Source organism: Cetorhinus maximus, chromosome 8 (assembly GCF_964194155.1).
Source record: "Cetorhinus maximus chromosome 8, sCetMax3.hap1.1, whole genome shotgun sequence".
In the NCBI taxonomy this organism is placed as follows: domain Eukaryota; kingdom Metazoa; phylum Chordata; class Chondrichthyes; order Lamniformes; family Cetorhinidae; genus Cetorhinus; species Cetorhinus maximus.
Window position 1 is genome coordinate 146,538,259 of NC_135886.1, and position 19,378 is coordinate 146,557,636.

Genomic DNA, 19,378 nt, shown 5'->3' on the forward strand with positions numbered 1-19,378 from the left:
GGGAGTCTTAGTCCAGGATTCTCTTAAGATTAACTTGCAGGTTGAGTCGGTAGTTAGGAAGGCAAATGCAATGTTGGCATTTATTTCGAGAGGATTGGAATATAAAATCAGGGATGTGCTGCTGAGGCTTTATAAGGCTCTGGTCAGACCACATTTAGAATATTGTGAGCAATTTTGGGCCCCGTATCTCAGGAAGGATGTTCTGGCCCTGGAGAGGGTCCAGAGGAGGTTCACTAGAATGATCCCAGGAATGAAAGGCTTAACATATGAGGAACGTTTGAGGACTCTGGGTCTATACTCGACGTAGTTTAGAAAGATGAGGGGGGATCTGATTGAAACTTACAGAATACTGAAAGGCCTGGATAGAGTGGATGTGGGGAAGATGTTTCCATTAGTAGGAAAGACTAGGACCTGAGGGCACAGCCTCAGAGTAAAGGGAAGACCTTTTAGAACAGAGATGAGGAGAAACTTCTTTAGCCAGAGAGTGGTGAATCTATGGAATTCATTGCCATAGAAGGCTGTGGAGTCCAGGTCATTGAGTGTATTTAAGACCGAGATAGATAGGTTCTTGATTGGTAAGGGGATCAAAGGTTATGGGGAGAAGGCGGGAGAATGGGGTTGAGAAACTTATCAGCCATGATTGAATGGCGGAGCAGACTCGATGGGCCGAATGGCCTAATTTCTGCTCCTATGTCTTATGGTCTTATGGACGGCGCAGTGCTGGACCTAATTCTGGGGTGTGAAGCCGGACAGGTGGCTGAGGTGGTAGTGGGGGAGCATTTTAGTGATAGCGACCATGACATGGTACAGTTTAAGCTTGTTATGGACAAAGAAATAGACATGTTGCAAAAAAATGTTTTGGATTGGGGGAGAGTGGATTTTAGTAAAATAAGGCAGGATCAGGCCAAGGTAGACTGGGAACAGCTGCTTGTGGGAAAATCTACAGAAGAGCAGTGGGAGGCATTCAAAAAGAAAATGGAGAGGGTACTGGCTCAACATGTTCCCTCTAGGGTGATAGGAAGGAGTAACAAGCCCAGAGAACCATGGATGACCAGAGATATTCAGGATACAATGAGAAGGAAAAGAGAGGCTTTTAGCAGGTATAAGGGGAGCAAATCAGCAGAGGCATTAGTGGAGTACAGAAAGTGCAGGGTGGAGCTTAAGAAAGAAATAAGGAGAGCAAAGAGGGGATATGAGAAAGCTCTGGCTGGTAAAAGTAGGGAAAATCACAAGATATTCTATAAGTATATCAATGGGAAGAGGATAACCAGGGAAAGAGTAGGGCCCATTAGAGACAAAGAGGGCAATCTATGGGTGGAGCCAGAGGACATCGCTAGAGTGTTGAACGAATACTTCACATCCGTCTTCACCCAAGAGAATGAGGATGAAGATATGGAACTCCGGGAGAGAGACTGCGAGGTTCTTGGGCAAATTGATATAGGGAGTGACAAGGTATTGGAGGTGTTGGCAGGCTTAAAAGTGGACAAATCTCCCGGTCTGGATGATTTGTGTCCCAGACGGCTGAGGGAGGCAAGGGAGGAGATTGCATGGGCTCTGACTCAAATTTTTAATTCCTCTCTGGCCATGGGGGAGGTGCCAGAGGACTGGAGAACAGCTAATGTGGTTTCGCGATTTAAGATGGGTTGTAGCGATAAGCCAGAGAACTACAGACCAGTGAGTCTCACGTCAGTGGTAGGGAAACTATTGGAGAAAATTCTGAAGAAGAGAATCTACCTCCACTTGGAGAGGCAAGGTTTGATCAGGGATAGTCAGCATGGCTTTGTCAGAGGGAGGTCATGCCTAACAAATTTGATTGAATTTTTTGAGGAGGTGACTGACCAGGTGTGTAGATGAGGGTAGTACAGTTGATGTAGTTTATATGGATTTCAGCAAAGCCTTTGACAAGGTCCCACATGGGAGACTTATAAAGAAGGCAAATGCACATGGGATACAGGGTAATTTGATAAGGTGGATTCAAAATTGGCTTAGTTGTAGGAGACAGAGGGTGATGACAGAAGGATGCTTTAGTGACTGGAAGCCAGGGTCCAGTGGCATACCACAGGGATCTGTGCTGGGCCCCCTATTATTCATCATTTATATAAACAACATAGATGACTATGTGGGGGGTAGGATTAGTAAGTTTGCAGATGACACAAAGATTGGCCGGGTGGTTAACAGTGAGGTTGAGTGTCTTGGGCTACAGGAAGATCTAGACGAGATGGTCAAATGGGCAGATAAATGGCAGATGGAATTTAACCCTGAAAAGTGTGAGGTGATACATTTTGGAAGGAGTAATTTGACAAGGAATTATTCAATGAACGGCATGACACTAGGAAGTTCTGAGGAACAAAGGGACATTGGCATGTGTGTCCATAGATCTCTGAAGGCGGAGGGGCATGTTAGCGGGGTGGTGAAAAAGGCATATGGGACACTTGCCTTTATCAATCGAGGCATAGATTTCAAAAGTAGGGAGGTCATGTTGGAGTTGTGTAGAACCTTGGTGAGGCCACAGCTGGAGTACTGTGTGCAGTTCTGGTCGCCACATTATAGGAAGGATGTGATTTCACTGGAGGGGGCGCAGAGGAGATTCACCAGGATGTTGCCTGGGATGAAACATTTAAGTTATGAAGAGAGGTTGGATAGACTTGGGTTGTTTTCGTTGGAGCAGAGAAGACTGAGGGACGACCTGATTGAGGTGTACAAGATTATGAGGGGCATGGACAGGGTGGATAGTGAGCAGCTGTTCCCCTTAGTTGAAGGGTCAGTCACGAGGGGACACAAGTTCACGGTGAGGGGCAGGAGGTTTGGGAGGATGTGAGGAAAAACTTTTTTACCCAGAGGGTGGTGAGGGTCTGGAATGCGCTGCCTGGGAGGGTGGTGGAGGCGGGTTGCCTCACATCGTTTAAAAAGTACCTGGATGAGCACTTGGCACGTTATAACATTCAAGGCTATGGGCCAAGTGTTGGTAAATGGGATTAGGGAGGTAGGTCAGGTGTTTCTCACATGTCGGTGCAGACTCGATGGGCCAAAGGGCCTCTTCTGCATTGTGTGCTTCTGTGAGAGAGAAAACAGGAAACTGCAGGCCAGTTAGCCTGACAACAGCCATCGGCAAAAATCTATTCTTAAGGAAGCCTTAAAAATGCACTTAGAAAACCATAGTACGATTAGAACAAGTCAACATGATTTTACGAAATGTCATTTTTGAGGATGTAACTAGTAGGGTAGATGAAGGGGAACCAGTAGATGTAACATAATTGGATTTCCAAAAAGCATTTGATAAGATGCCACATGAAAGGGTGGTACACAAGATAAGTGTTCAGGGAGTTGGGGGTAACCTATGAGCATGGATAGAAAATTGGTTCATGGACAGGAAGCAGAGGGCAAGGATAAATGGGACATTTCAAGTTGGCAGGTTGTGACTTGTGGTGTGTCGCAAGGATCAGTGCATGGCCCTCAGCCATTTACAATCTACATTAATGACTTAGGTGAAGAGACAGAGAGTAATGTATCTAAGTTTACTGACAATATAAAGCTAGGTAGGAATGCAAGCTGTGAGAAGGTCACAAAGAGGCTGCAAAGAGATCTCGACAGGTTAAGTGAGTGAATAACAAGATGGCAGACGGAATATAATGTGGGGAAGTGTGAGGGTATTCTCTTTGTTCAAAACAATAGAAAAGCAGAACATTATTTTAGAAGGTGCGAAATTTATAAATGTTGATGTTCTGAGAGACTTGGGTGGCTCGTACATAGAAAGCAAAAGGTATGCAGGTACGGCAAGCAATTAGGAAGGCAAATGGCATGTTGGTCTTTATTGCAAGGGGATTGGAATACAAGAATAAAAAAGTCTTGCTACAATTGTTCGGGGCTACGGTGAGGCCCGATTTGGAATAGTGTGTGCAATTTTTGTCTCCACATTTAAGGATGGATATACTTGCATCGGAGATAGTACTGTGAAGGTTTACTAGATTGGTCCCTGGGACTAGAGGGTTGTGTTATGATGCCTCAGTAAATTGGGTTTATATTCTCTGGAATTCAGAAGAATGAGAGTAATGTTATTGAAACATACAAGAATATGAAGGGACTTGACAGGATAGATACTGAGATGCTGCATCGCCTAGCCAGAGAATCTAAAACATGAGGGCACAATTTCAGGATAAGTGGCCTGTAATTTAGGACTGAGATGAGGAGAAATTTCTTCAAAGGTTTGTGAATCTTTGGTATTCTCTACCCTAGAGTTTTGTGGCTGCTCCATCATTAACCATATTTAAAGCTGAGATAGACACATTTTTGGTCTCAGAGAACCAAGGGATATGGGAAGCAGATTGGAAAGTAGGGTTGAAACCCAGAATCAACCATGATCACACTGAATGGCGGAACAGGCTCGTTGGGCCAAATAGTCTTCTGCTGCTCTTATTTTTGATGTTCCCTGGATGAGTCACAACTTTCTTTAGTTCATCACTAAGACCAAAGCCATCAGTTTAGTTCCAGATTCAGACATTTCAACCTGATTCCTGCATCCTTCCTGGCTATGCGGCAAGTTTAATCAAAGAATTAATGTTCTCCTTGTTAATAAATCTCAACATCACCTTCCCCCAACCATAATAAACCTCAACATCTCCCCCCGCCACCATAATAAACCTCACAATCTTCTCCCTTAATAATAAACCTCATTGTCTCCCACCTCACCAAATATCAACTGTTGCCTGCATCTTTTATCTTGCTGTACCAATTGATTGCCCCATTCCACAGTGCCCCTGTCCCATCCCCAACGTCCCATCCTCCAGCATAGTGAGGATCAAGTGCTCCTGCATTTTCACTTGTCAGTTCATGGACTCTCTCCACCAGCCCTAGATTCCATCAACAAACTGTACTCTTCTTTCCGCTCCACTATTAGTAGAACTCTCATCCATCAGACCTAACATTCTACAATCCTTTACGTTTCCCTCTGCTTTGCTGGAATTCTCTCACCGTCAAAGTTTTCCTGAAAAACATTTTTGCCCACATTGTGGTCACCTTGCTGGATTAGTTCCCCAGGATGTTTCGTTATACTTATATCACATATTTAAAATTCTGAAGGCAAAAATTCTGGGAGAGTTTGGTTGCTTTGAAGCCAACCCAGAACTGCCAATCCATGAAAATGATCAGAACCTACTGAATAAGTGTCTCAAATCTGGAGGTCAGCGAATGCTTTGAACAATGCGGATTTTGACAAAAAGGACAAATGGTACAACCTTTTGGGTTGACGCCAATATTGCCAACAATGATCTGATGAGTGATCTGACAGTAAAGCCTCCAGGGTCCAACCTCCCTTGAAACAGTGGTCTACAGTCAACAGGATCCACACTCCACGCAAGGACATCACCACTCCTCTACATATGGAATTTCAAGGGTAGTCCAGCATGTTAGTGTGGTGACCTGGAAATGAATGTGGCCTACGAAAATTTGCTGCATGATTCCAGGCAATCCACGTAACAACATACCAACACACATGCATGCACACATACACCAAAACATTGCTGTGACTTGGCTGTTCAACTTGGAATTAGACTTGCAAAGCTGCGAGATGTCATATGCAAGATGACAACTAAACTCTGTGCAGTAAAGCATCTAGCAACATTAACGCTTGGAACCAAGTTAATGCAACATGAAAGCACACTTGCAAACCTCCTACCGTCACACATACAGGATCAGGAAGCCCAGCAATCAAAGGTGAGCTCTCCTTGTCAAGGATGGAAAGCATGGCATCACCATACTTGGTAAACCGGAGGACATGTTAAAGTATGACAGGAAGTAAATGTAACAATTACTGAAAGTGCAAGTTGTATACAAGACTTTTAAGTGATATATTTAGGAATATAAATCCTAATTAGTCTGAAGAAGAGTCATCCAGACTTGAAACGTTAACTCGGTTTCTCTCTCCACAGAAGCTGCCAGATCTGCTGAGTTTTTCCAGCAGTTTGTTTTTATTATGGTAAACCTAGTAATTGGTTCAGAAGGTGCAGGCAGGGGCCTAGAGCAGATTAATTTATTGCCAACCAGCCCAACTCCCTCATCCCCACACAATTAGTGTGGGGAACATCAGTTCATGGATCTAAATCTTCATATATTAGCAGATGGCCCATGGAAAGAAGGAAAGACTTGGGTTTCTATAACAGCTTTCACAATCTCATTGAAGCACTTTTTGAAGTATAGTCAGTACTGTAATGTAGGAAACAAGGTAGCCAATTTGTGCACCACAAACTCCCAGAGTTCAGAGGACATGTTAAAGTATGACAGCAAGTAAATGTAACAATTACTGCAAGTGTAGGTTAGACTTTTAAATGATATAATTAGGAATATAAATCCTAATCAATTTGCAAAATGTAAATGTATGTTTTAAATTCAAAATAGGTTTTAGACAAAGACAGAGAAAGGAAAAGATGGACATTGAGAAAAAATGGGAGGAAGGGAATTGAGAGGGGAGACAGATAGAGGGAGAGAAAATATAGAAGAGATAGGAGGCACGAGTGACTCGAAAAAAACGGTGGAATTTTCAAACAGATTATTTGCTATTAATGTGCAGCTAAAACATAATGATCTTAAAAGTACAGAAAAGACAACATTTTTGGCTTTAATCTGGTTCAACGTGGAATATCTCTTCACATTCTGTTCCACAAAGTTTCATTTGTGAATATCCAGTTAAATTAAATGTTTTTCAGTAACTTCAGGCCTGTACTTTGGTATTTGCACCTGGAACAGACTCGATCGTCAAATGGTCTCTTTCCGTGCTGTAATATCATATGATTCTATGGTAACAATTATTTAACACCAGAAATGGCCTGAGGATAACTCTAGAAAGATGGATTTTGGTTTATATTTGGTAACTGAAAGTGTGGGAATTCTTAGACACTCCTTGCAGTCTGGATGACCATATGTGCAGGAAATGCCACTGCCTTGACAAGCTTGAGCAACGGGTTTCAGAGCTTGAGGTCAGCTGGAGTGTGTGCATCCATGAGGCTGAGGGTTACATGGATAGCATGTTTTTAGATGTGGTCACTCCGCAGCTTAAAGAAGCACAGTCAGAGAGGGAATGGGTGACCACCAGTCAGAAGGGAGGCGGGCAGGTAGTCAGGAAAGCCCCAGAGTGCATCTCACTCAAGAACCGTTTTTATGCGTTGGAAAATGGTGAGGGTGAAGGCTCCTCTGGAGAGTGCAGCCAGAGCCAAGTTCACGGCACTGTGGGTGGCTCAGCTGCACAAGGGGGGAGGAGTAAGAGTGAAAGAGCAATAGTGGTAAGAGATTCAATAGTGAGGGGTGCAGACAGGCACTTCTGTGGCTGTAGATCTGATTCCAGGATGGTGTGTAGCCTCCCTGATGCCAGAGTCAAGGATGTCACAGAACGATTGCAGGGCATTCTGAAGGGGGAGGGCAAACAGTCGGAGGTAATGGCTCACATTGGTACCCCAATGACATAGGTATAAAGAGGGATGAGGTCCCACAAGAATTTAGGGAGCTAGGCAGCAGATTAAAAAGCAGGACCTCAAAGGCTGTGATCTCTGGATTACTCCCTGTCTGTGTGTGAGTGAGTATAGGAATAGGAAGATGGCGCAGAAGGTAGGGCTTTAGTTTCCTGGATCACTGGGTCTGTTTCTGGCAAAGGTGGGGCCTGTACAAGTCGGACAGGTTGCACCTGAACCAGAACAGGATCAACATCCTTGTGGGGAGGTTTGCTAGTGCTGTTAGGGGGCGGGGGAGGTTTAAACTAATTTGGCAGGGGATGAGATACAGAGTGGAGGTACAGTAGGAGGTGATGCATAGCCAAATATAGAAGAGTAACTAAGTCAGTCTGGAAGGCAGAGCAAATATAGACCTGTTAAGGCAAACTGGAATAATGCAAGGCTGGATTGCATCTATCTTAACACAAGGATTCTTACACGGAAAGCAGATGAATTGAGGGCATTGATTAACATGAGAATATGATATTGTTGCTATCACAGAGACATGGTTGAGGGAAGGGAAGGACTGGCAGCTCAATATTCCAGGGTATAGAATCTTCAGGCGTGACAGTGGGGGTGGGGGATGTAAAATAGGTGGCATTGCACTATTTTGGGGATAGTGACCATAACTGTTAAGATTTAAGGTAGTTATGGAAAAGGATGAAGATGGACTGGAAATAAAGGTCCTGAACTGGGGGATGGCCAATTTCAATATGATAGGGCAGGATCTGGCCAAAGTGGGCTGGGAGCAGCTATTTGTAGGAAAGTCTACATCAGGCTAGTGGGTGTCATTCAAAAGGGAAATAGTTGGAGTTCAGGGCCAACATGTTCCCATAAAGGTGAAGGGTAGGACCAATAAGTCCAGGGAACCCTGGATGTCAAGGGATATAGAGGATTGAATAAGGAAAAAATAGGAGGCCTATGGCATATACAGAGGGCTGAAAACAGCGGAAGCCCTAGAGGAGTATTGAAAATGTAGGGGTCACTTAAAAAAGTAGTTAGGAGAGCGAAGAGGGGGCATGAAAAAAATACTGGCGGGCAAGATAAAGTAAAATCCCAAGCCATTTTATGAAAATATTAATGTCAAGAGGATTAGCAGGGAAAGAGTAGGGCCCATTAGAGACTAAAGTGGCAATCTGTGCGTGGAGCCGGAGGATGTAGGTGAGGTTTCAAATGATTACTTTTCACCTGTGTTCACTACGGAGAAGGACGATATCGGTCTTTAGCAAGGCTTTTGATGAGGTCCCTCATAGCAGACTGGTCAAGAAAGTAAGAGCCCATGGGATCCAAAGCAAAGTGGCACAATGGATCCAAAATTGGCTGAGAGGCAGGAAGCAGAGGAATGTTTCTGTGGCTGGAAGTCTGTTTCCAGTGGGGTTCTGCAGGGTTTGGTGCTATTGCTATTTGTGGTGTACATAAATGATTTAGACTTAAATGTAGAGGGTATGATCAAGAACATCACAGAGGATATGAAAATTGGTAGGGTGGTAAATAGTGAGGAGGATAGCTGTAAACTGCAGGAGGAAATCAATGGACTGGTCAGGTGAGCAGAGCAGTGGTAAATGGAATTCAACCCAGAAATGTGTGAGGTAATGCACTTGGGGAGGGCTAACAAGGCAAGGGATTACACTATGAATAGTAGGACCCTGGAAAGTACCGAAGATCAGAGGGACCTTGGTGTATATGTCCATAGATCCCTGAAGGTAGCAGGGCAAGCAGATAAGGTGGTTGAGAAGGTATATGAGATACTTGCCTTTATTAGCCGAGGCATAGAATACAAGAGCAGGGAGGTTATGCTGGAACTATATAAAATGCTGGTTCAACCACAACTGGAAACTGCGTGCAGTTCTGGTCACCACATTATAGGAAGGATGTGATTACACCGAAGAGGGTGCAGAGATTTACTAGGGTGTTGCCTGGGCTGGAGGGTCTGAGCTATGAGGAAAGATTGGATAAGCTGGGGTTGTTTTCCTTGGAGCAGTGAAGGTTGAGAGGGGACCTGATAGAGATCTATAAGATTATGAGGGGCATAGATAGAGTGAAAAGGAAGACACATTTTCTGTTAGTAGAGGGGTCAATAACAAGGGCACATGGATTTAACGTAAGAGGTAGAAGGCTAAGAGGTGAGTTGAGGAGAAATTTTTTCACCCAGAGGGTAGTGGGAGTCTGGAACGCACTGTCTGAAAGGGTGGATGAGTCAGTAACTCTCCTAACATTTAAGAAGTATTTATATATTCACTTGTGTTGCCATAGCCTCCAGGGCTATGGGCCTAGTGCTGGAAAATGGGATTAGTATAGTCAGATCTTTGTTGACCGGCGCGGACACAATGGGCCAAATGTTCTCCTTCTGTGCTGTAAACGTCTATGAGGTGTAAAAATCAGGGAGGGGGACTGTGATATATTTGAACAATAACCAGGGGACCTAGGTTTAAGGTAAGGGGCAAGAGGTTTAGAGGGGATTTGAGGAAAAGTTTTTTCACCCAGAGGGTGGTTGGAATCTGGAACACACTGCCTGAGGTGCAGGAATCCTCACAACATTTAAGTATTTAAATGAGCATTTGAAACACCATAGCATTCAGGACTACGGGCCAAGTGCTGGAAAATGAAATTAGAATAGATAGGTGCTTGATGGCTGGCACAGGCATGATGGGCCAAAGGGCCTGTTTCTGTGCTGTATAATTTTATGTTAAAAAGTAAAACAATTTAATTTGGTGCCATATAATCAACAAGGAATCAACAAGAATTTAATTCCAGGAACCAATTATTATTGATATAATCTATACTGGAACAAAGTAATGGATTCATGTCACACATTCAGAAATTCAATTTTAAAATCTTCGGCTGGGCCCAAGGATGGTAAACTAGAGAAATGTTTGCACAACAACTCCAGAGCTTCCTTGTTTTGAACATGTTGACATTTCTCCTTTCTCAGTTCAGCCTTCACTGTGTCCAGTTCCGTTTGTAGTTTCTTCAGTTCTAAGCTGGACTGTCCTTTCAATCTCTCCACCAAACAGTCCTTTTCCAACTGATGCTGTAGTGCCAGCTGCTTCCAATGGGAGATGAGTTTCTCCTTTCCCAGGAGTAGATCCTGGGTTTCCAACCTGCACCACTGCAATCGAGAGCTTAAGTTACATGCAGTCACTACTTTTTCCTGTAAATCTTCTTTGAGACCGCGAATCTGCAAGTCTCTTTTGAAGCTCTCTTGCATGGTGTGATTGAGGTACAAGGTTCTGTTCTCTAATTCTAGTTTGGTTTTACGGAGTTCGGCCTCTTTCTTTTCCAGACACACTGTCAGTTTCTTGCTACTTGCCTTCACCTCTTCTGCCTGGAGATATGCAAATGCCAATTGTGCTTTTAAATTTTGTTGCTCAATGTATTTTCTACACTTTGTTTCGTGTAAAATTGCAAGCTCCTCAGTGTTCCACAGATGCTGCCTTTCCATTCCGTCAGCATGGTTCTCAATACTTTTATTTGAATTGTCTGGTTTACATAGCCCAGCATGATTGTGACCATAGCCCTGTGGTTTCAGCTCTTTGATGGAAGCTTGAGGAGCTGCTTCTGATATAATCAGTCCTGAAATGTAGGCTTTTCTCCTCAATTTCTGTTCTTGTTGAAAATTCTTCATTTTCTGCTGGTAAAGATTTTCAATTCTTTTGGCTCTCCTGGCTGCAAAGTGTTCAGAAACCAGCACAGGCTCCAAAGTTACATTCACCCCAACAAGATCCTGCACACTGAAATGTGGAGGAAATAATTCTTGAACCCAATGTCTCCCATCCATCTCTTGGAATTTCTATTAAACAGAAAAAGCCAAAAGTTATCCTTCAGTACTTTGAAACGATGAATGCAAATCCTGTAGGTTGGTAAGCTGCAGGCGTACACAGCCACGTGGAAATATGATCTCGAGATGAAATGAAGACCTGGTTCAAAACAGGGTACTAAATATTCCTGGATACAAGGTGTTCAACAGAAACGTGGGAGGAAAGAAAGGAGGAGGTTGGCAGCATTAATTGAAGGAGAATATTACAATGTTGAAGAGAGAGGATGTCCTAGAGGCATCATGACGGAGTCGATTTGGTAAGAGCTAAGAAATAATACAGGTACCATTACACCACTAAGTGTGTTCTACAGGCCATCAACTAGTGGGAAAGGTATAGAGGACCAAATTTGCAAGAAAGTTACAGGGAAGTGAAAAAATAATAAAATATTTATATTAGGGAACTTTAATTAGCCTAATATAGTTTGAGATAGTAACAAGGCCAAAGAAGGCAAGAGTTTCTGAAATTTGTTCAGGAAAATTTTCTGCATCATTTATGGGGAGGCAGTGGTTGTCGTGGTAATGTCACTGGACTTGTAATCCAGAGGCCCAGGCTAATGCTCTGGGGACACAGGTTCAAATCCCACCACAGCAGCCGGTGGAATTTAAAGTCAATTAATAAATCTGGAATTGAAAGCTAGTCTCAATAATACTGACCATGAAACCACTGTTGATTGTCATAAAAGCCCATCTAGCTCACTAACACCCTTTAGGGAAGGAAATCTGCTGTTCTTACCTGGTCTGGCCTACATGTGACTCCAGACCCACAGCCATGTGGTTGACTCTTAAATGTCCTCTGAAATGGCCTTGCAAGCCACTTAGTTCTCAAGGTCAATTAGGGATGGGCAATAAATGCTGGCCCAGCCAGCAAAGCCCCCATTCCAATAAACAAATAAAAAAAACCCAGCCCTATTACCCTGCAAAGTCCTCCTTACTGGTGGCTTGTGCCAAAAAGCAATAGCCTGACAGTCACACTCACCAACATCCCCATCCCCATCCCTGGATATGTCCTGACCCATCAGCAGGACAGACCCACCAGAGATGGCAGCACTGTGGTATACAGTTGGGGAGTTGGGAGCTGGCGGAATCCAAAAGAACATAGCTGCTAGACTGGGCCTGCGGCAGGTGGTGAGGGAACCAACAAGAGGGAAAAACGTACTTCACCCCATCCTCACCAATCTACCTGTCACAGGTGCACCTGTCCATGACAATATCGGTAGGAATGACCACCGCACAGTCATCGTGGAGACAAAGTCCTGTCTTCACATTGAGGATACCCTCCGTCGTGTTGTGTGGCACTACCACTGTGCTAAATGAGATAGATTTCAAACGGATCTAGCAACTCGAGACTGGGCATCTATGAGGCGCTGTGGGCCATCAGCAGCAGCAGAATTGTACTTGAACACAATCTGTAACCTCATGGCCCACTCTACCTATTAAGGCGGGGCATCAACCCTGAAGAATGCAGATGGGCATGCCAGGAGCAGCACCAGGCTTAAAAATGAGGTGTCAACTTGGTGAAGCTACAACATAGGAACACTTGCATGCTAAACTGTCGAAGCAGCAAGTGATAGTGAGAGCTAAGCCATCCCACAGCCAATGTATCAGACCCAAGCTCTGCAGTCCTGCCACATCCAGTCGTGAATGATGGTGGACAATTAAACAACAAAGAGGAGGAAGAGGCTGCACAAATATTTCCAACAAGGTGTGAGCTCAGCACATCAGTGCAAAAGATAGCATTGAAGCACTTGTAATCATCTTCAGCTAGAAGTGCCGAGTGGATGATCCATCTCGGCCTCCTCCGGAGATCCCCAGCATCACAGATGCCAGTCTTCCGCCAATTTTATTCATTCCACGTGATATCAAGAAACAGCTGAATGCACTGGATACTTTTTTTTAATTCATTAATGGGACGTGGGGTTTGCTGGCTGGTCCAGCCTTTATTGCCCATCCCTAGTTGCCCTTGAGAAGATGGTGGTGAGCTGCCTTCTTGAACCACTGCAGTCCATGTGGTGTAGATACACCCACAGTGCTGTTAGGGAGGGAGTTCCAGGATTTTGACCCAGCGACAGTGAAGGAACAACGATACAGTTCCAAGTCAGAATGGTGTGTAGCTTGGAGGGAACTTCCAGATGGTGTTCCCATGCAACTGCTGCTCTTGTCCATCTAGGTGGTAGCGGTCATGGGTTTGGATGGTGCTGTCGTTGGAGCCTTGGTGAAGTCCTGCAGTGCATCTTGTATATGGTACACACTGCTGCCACTGTGCACCAATGGTGGAGATTTTGGAGGTGGTGGATGGGGTGTCAGTCAAGCGGGTCTGCTTTGTCCTGGATGGTCCGCCCCATCAGTCTGCTCTTGATCATCAGCAAAGTGATTGAAGGTATCTTCGACAGTGCTATCAAGCGGCACTGACTCAGCAATAACCTGCTCACTGAGTTTTGTTTGGGCCACTCAGCCCCTGACTCATAATACAGATTTGGTCCAAACATGGCCAATAGAGCTGAACTCCAGAGGTGAGATGAGGGTGACTGCCCTTGACAGCCACGCAACATTTGACTGAATGTGCATCAAGGCGCCCTGGCAAAACTGAAGTCAATGGGAATTGGGAGCAAACCCTACACTAGTTAGAGCACACCTAGCACAGTGAACATGGTCCCGAGACATTGCTGCCTCATCAATGACCTTCCCTCCATCATAAGTTCAGAAGTGGGGATGTTTGCTGACGATCGCACAATGTTCAGTACCATACGCAACGACTCAGGCACTGAAGCAATCCATGTCCAAATGCAGCAAGACCTAGACAAGATCCAGGCTTGGGCTCATATTTGGCAAGTAACATTCGCACCACACAAGTACCAGTAATTAAGGGGAGGCAGTGGCGTAATGGTAATGTCACTAGATTAACAATCCAGAGGCCCAGGCTAATGCTCTGTAGACACGGGTTCAAATCCCACCATGGTAGCTGGTGGAATTGAACTCAAACAGAAATTAAAAGCCGGTCTCTGTAATAGTTACCACAAAACCATTTTCAACTGTCGGAAAAACCCATATGGTTCACTAATGCCCTTTAGGGAAGGAAATTGCTGTCCTTACCTGGTCTGGGCCTGCATGTGACTCCACAGAATCATGGAAAGTTTACAGCATTGGCCCATCGTGTCAGCATCAGCTGAAAAATGAGCCACCCAGCCCAATCCCATTTTCCAGCATTTGGCCCGTAGCTGGGTTACGGCGCTTCAAGGAGCTGAAGGTTTCTGCCTCTACCACCCCTTCAGGGAGAGAGTTTCAGGCCCCAACAACCCTCTGCACAGATTTTTCTAATCCTTCTACCAATCACTAACTAAACCGATGCCCCCTTAATCACTAACCTCTCTGCTAAAGTAAATATCCAGGCCCCTCACAATTTTGTACATCTCAAATCAAATCTCCCCTCAGCTCCTCTCTTCCAGGGAGAACAACCCCAGTCTATCCAATCTTTCATCATAGCTGCAATTTTCCAGTCCCTGACAACATCCTCGTAAATCCCCTCTGTACCCTCTCTAATGCGATTACATCCTTTCTGTAATAAGGTGACCAGAACTGCACACAGGACTCAAGCTGTGGACTAATGTTTTATATAGTTCCAGCATAACCTCCCTGCTCTTATGTTCTATACCTCGGCTAATAAACGAAAGGGTTCTATATGCCTTCTTAGCCACCTTTTCAACCTGTCCTGCAGAATTCAGGAATCTGTGGGCATTCACTTCAAGGTCCCTCACTTCCTCTACACCTCTCAGTATCTTCCCATTTATTGTGCATTCATAGGTTGGCCATCCCACCCTTTTTCTTTGTGGGATCATGTTTACTCTGAACCCTGTGAATTTCCCCTTTGAATGCCCCCCACTGCTCTGATACTGATTTACCCTCAAGTAGCTTTGTGCAGTACACTTTTGCTCAATCACTCCTCAGCTTAGTAAAATTGGCCTTGCCTCGTCCTCGAGGCTACCAGACCTTAAGAGGGGGGCAGCACCTGTCTTCAGAAAGAGCCTTCTGATGGAGGCAATGTACCATCCTTGACTCACATCTATAAGCACAGGAACACCTATCTGCACCCCATATCGAGTCCCGTACCACTGTTCCTCTTTCATTATTCTTCCTTCCCATCCGTACAGTCGAGCCATCCGATGTGCCCTGAATGTAACTGTTGCTGCATCCTCTGAGGAAACATCTCCCTCACCGGTGTCCAAAATGGAAAACCTGAGTGAGATTGATTCAGAGGACTCCTACACTACCTGCCTGGACTTCCTAGATTCTCTGGTGGTCAGCCATTCCCTCTCTACTTGCATGCTCCTAACCTGTGGTATGACCACCTCCCTAAACATGCTATCCACGTATTCCTCAGCCACGCGGATATATCGCAGTGACTCCAGCTGCCGCTCAAATTCTGAAACCTGGAGCTCAAGTTTCTGCCCATGCCCCTCTAGGCCACATGAAGTGTCCATAACTCCCCACATCCCACAGGATGGGCATTCCACGTGGCTGAACTGCCCTGCCACACCTTAAGCTTACTTTTGGACTATTTACTATAAACTGGAGACTCGAAAGTAAAGTAGACTTACTCACCAAACAGCTCCATCTCATGTGCCTATAAGTTAGTTACTTAAGGTTTATGTAAAACTTTGAGGCTTTTCCATAATAGAAATATAAGAACACAGGAGGAGTAGGCCATTTGGCCCCTTGAGCCTGCTCTGTTATTCAATAAGATCACGGCTCTTCTGTTTGTCAGCTCCACTTTCCCGTCTGCCCCTCCAATAACCTTTGACTCCCTGTCTAATTCTGCTTTAATAAGTTCAAAGGGCCAGCCTCCACTACTTCCTTGGAAAGAGAATTCCACATGTCAATGACCCTTTGGGGAAAAAAATTCTCATCTGTCTTAAAAGGGAGACCGCTTATTTTTAAAACGATGTTCCCTAGTTTTCTTCACCTCTATAGGAGGAAACATCCTCCAGGTATCCACCCTATCAAGTCTCCTCAGGATCTTGTGTGTTTCAGATCACTTCTCATTCTTCTAAACTCCAATGGGTATAGGCCTAACTTGTTCAATCTTTCTTAATTAGACAACCCCTTCATCCCAGGTAAAAGCAAAATACTGCGGATGCTGGAAATCTGAAACAAGAACAGAAAATGCTGGAAAAACTCAGCAGGTCTAACAACATCTGTGGAGAGAAAGACGAAAGACAGAGTTAACGTTTCGAGTCTGTATGACTGAAGAAGACTATGCTCTGAAGAAGTCATACGGACTCGAAACGTTAACTCTGTCTTTCTCTCCACAGATGTTGTTAGACCTGCTGAGTTTTTCCAGCATTTTCTGCTTTTGTCCCTTCATCCCATGAAAGAGTTCAGTGAAACTTCCCTGCTAAATCAATTATATCTTTATTTAAATAAGAAGGCCAAGAATGCACACAGTACTCCAGATGTGTTCTCATCAAGGCCCTATACAGCTGCAGTAAAACTTCCCTACTTTTATATTCCATTCCCCTACATTAAATGCCAACATTCCAATTACCTTCCTAATCACTTGCTGTACCTGCATACCATCTTTGTGATTCATGTACCAGCACACCTAAAGTATGGAGTATAATGTGAGCAAATGTGAAATTGCCCATCATCTCAGCTCCAGGACATCACTGCAGGAGTTCCTCAGGGTAATGTGCTAGGCCCAACCATCTTCAGCTGCTTCATCAATGACCTTCCTTCCATCATAAGGTCAGAAGTGGGGACGTTTGCTGATGATCGCACAATGTTCAGCATCATTCGTGACTCCTCAGATACTGAAGCAGTCCATGTCCAAATGCAGCAAGACCTGGACAACATCCAGGCTTGGGCTGACAAGTGGCAAGCAACATTCGCGCCACACAAGTGTCAGGCAATGAGCATCTCCAACAAGAGAGAGAATCTAACCATCGCTTCTTGACGTTCAATGGCATTAGCATCACTTAATCCCCCGCTACCTGCGATAAGAAACTCACTTCCTGACTCCCCAAAGCCTGTCCACCATCTGCAAGGCACAAGTCAGGATTGTGATGGAATACTCTCCACTTGCCTGGATGAGTGCGTCTCCCACAACACTTGAGGCTTGACACCGTCCAGGACAAAGCAGCCCTTTGAAGTTCAACACTTCCGAGCCTCTTACCATTTAAGAAATACACTGTATTTCTGTATTTCCTCACATTTCTCGACACTGTATTCCATCTGCCAAATTTTTGCCCACTCGCTCAGCCGCTCCAAAATCTCTTGCTGCACTTCCGCCCAATTTTGTATCATCTGCAAACTTGGAAATATTACATTTAATCTCCACAACCAAATCATTGATCTAGATTGTGAATAACTGGGGCCCAAGCACTGATCCTTGCTCGCACCTCCCGCTCACCCCACTTCAGTCGCCACCCCATCGCTCGCCCCTCCCTCCTCCTCCTCCTCCTCCTCCCTCGCTCCGGCTTCGTTTGCCCCCACCACCCCTCCCACTCCCCCCACCACCCCTCCCACTCCCCCCACCACCCCTCCCACTCCCCCCCTTCACTTGACACCCCTCCTGCTTGCCCCCCTCCCCCCCCCGCTCGCCCCTACACACCCCCTCCCCCCTCCCTGTCTCCACCCTCCCCCACACCTCAGCAACCTCCTCCTCCTCTCCCCCTACTCTCCTCTCCCCCTACTCTCCTCTCCCCCTACTCCCCCCACCCCTCCCCCCTACTCCCTCCCCACTCCTTCTCCCAACACCCCTACTGCCCCCCCCACGCCCCCCGCGCCCCTCCTCCCCGCCCCCTTGCGCCCCTCATCCCCGCCCCCTTACGCCCCTCCCCGCCCCCCTTACTCCCCGCCCCGCCCCCTTACTCCCCGCCCCGCCCCCTTACTCCCCGCCCCGCCCCGCCCCCTTACTCCCCACCCCGCCCCCCCTTACTCCCCGCCCCGCCCCCCTTACTCCCCGCCCCCCCTTACTCCCCGCCCCGCCCCCCCTTACTCCCCGCCCCGCCCCCCCTTACTCCCCGCCCCGCCCCCCCTTACTCCCCGCCCCGCCCCCCCTTACTCCCCGCCCCGCCCCCCCCTTACTCCCCGCCCCGCCCCCCATTACTCCCCGCCCCGCCCCGCCCCGCCCCCCCTTACTCCCCGCCCCGCCCCCCCTTACTCCCCGCCCCGCCCCCCCTTACTCCCCGCCCCGCCCCCCCTTACTCCCCGCCCCGCCCCCATTACTCCCCGCCCCGCCCCCTTACTCCCCGCCCCGCCCCCTTACGCCCCTCCCCGCCCCCCTTACTCCCCGCCCCGCCCCCTTACTCCCCGCCCCGCCCCCTTACTCCCCGCCCCGCCCCGCCCCCTTACTCCCCGCCCCGCCCCGCCCCCTTACTCCCCACCCCGCCCCCCCTTACTCCCCGCCCCGCCCCCCTTACTCCCCGCCCCCCCTTACTCCCCGCCCCGCCCCCCTTACTCCCCGCCCCGCCCCCCCTTACTCCCCGCCCCGCCCCCCCCTTACTCCCCGCCCCGCCCCCCCCTTACTCCCCGCCCCGCCCCCCCCTTACTCCCCGCCCCGCCCCCCATTACTCCCCGCCCCGCCCCGCCCCCCCTTACTCCCCGCCCCGCCCCCCCTTACTCCCCGCCCCGCCCCCCCTTACTCCCCACCCCGCCCCCCCTTACTCCCCGCCCCGCCCCCATTACTCCCCGCCCCGCCCCCTTACTCCCCGCCCCGCCCCCCCTTACTCCACCGCCCCCCCCCTTACTCCCCCGCCCCCCCCCTTACTCCCCCGCCCCATTCGCTACCTCTGTCCGTTGTTCCGGAAGTTCCTGCCTTGGAAACCGTCGCTGCCGCCCGGAAATGACGGAGGGGCGAATCCTGATGTCACTGGTTAGGCGGCGCGCGCAGCACCGCAGGAGCATGTGACCCGGCGCTGGGTGACGTTATCGGTTTCCTGGTTCCCAACGCTGAGGCTGTCGGTGCCAATCAGCCCCCAGGTAATGAGGGAGCTAAATTCAAAATTAAACCGCAGTCTCGTGTGTAGAGAATAGAAGCGGAAAGTTATTTTCCGAATCACAGAAGTGTTATGGTGCAGGAGGAGGCCATTCA

General features: G+C 47.2%; 1 protein-coding gene and 1 long non-coding RNA gene across 4 annotated transcripts in view; both read right to left on the minus strand.

Moving 5' to 3' along the window:
- LOC144684031 (uncharacterized) overlaps positions 1 to 19,378 on the minus strand; it is a 432,394-nt gene that overhangs the window by 151,457 nt on the left and 261,559 nt on the right. The gene's annotated exons all lie outside the window — the stretch shown is intronic.
- ccdc160 (coiled-coil domain containing 160) lies at positions 6,590 to 19,222 on the minus strand. 3 transcript variants are annotated; one of them, XM_078547741.1, is made up of 2 exons: positions 19,075 to 19,222; positions 6,590 to 11,265 (listed from the first exon to the last, which is right to left on the minus strand). In XM_078547741.1, exons 1-2 carry the CDS (start codon positions 19,189 to 19,191, stop codon positions 10,282 to 10,284), a joined length of 1,101 nt encoding a protein of 366 aa, XP_078403867.1. In that variant the 5' UTR covers positions 19,192 to 19,222; the 3' UTR covers positions 6,590 to 10,281. The 3 variants fall into 3 exon arrangements, with proteins under 3 accessions (XP_078403867.1, XP_078403868.1, XP_078403869.1); XM_078547742.1 differs by lacking the exon at positions 19,075 to 19,222 and adding an exon at positions 17,369 to 17,492; XM_078547743.1 differs by lacking the exon at positions 19,075 to 19,222 and adding an exon at positions 17,295 to 17,427.

Excerpts from the sequence above, each read along its gene's own strand:
- ccdc160 (XM_078547741.1), bottom strand. The coding sequence starts at position 19,191 with ATGCTCCTGCGGTGCTGCGCGCGCCGCCTAACCAGTGACATCAGGATT. Across the intron at positions 11,266-19,074 it reads TTCCGGAACAACGGACAGAG|AAATTCCAAGAGATGGATGG; the intron begins GTAGCGAATGGG and ends TCTGTTTAATAG.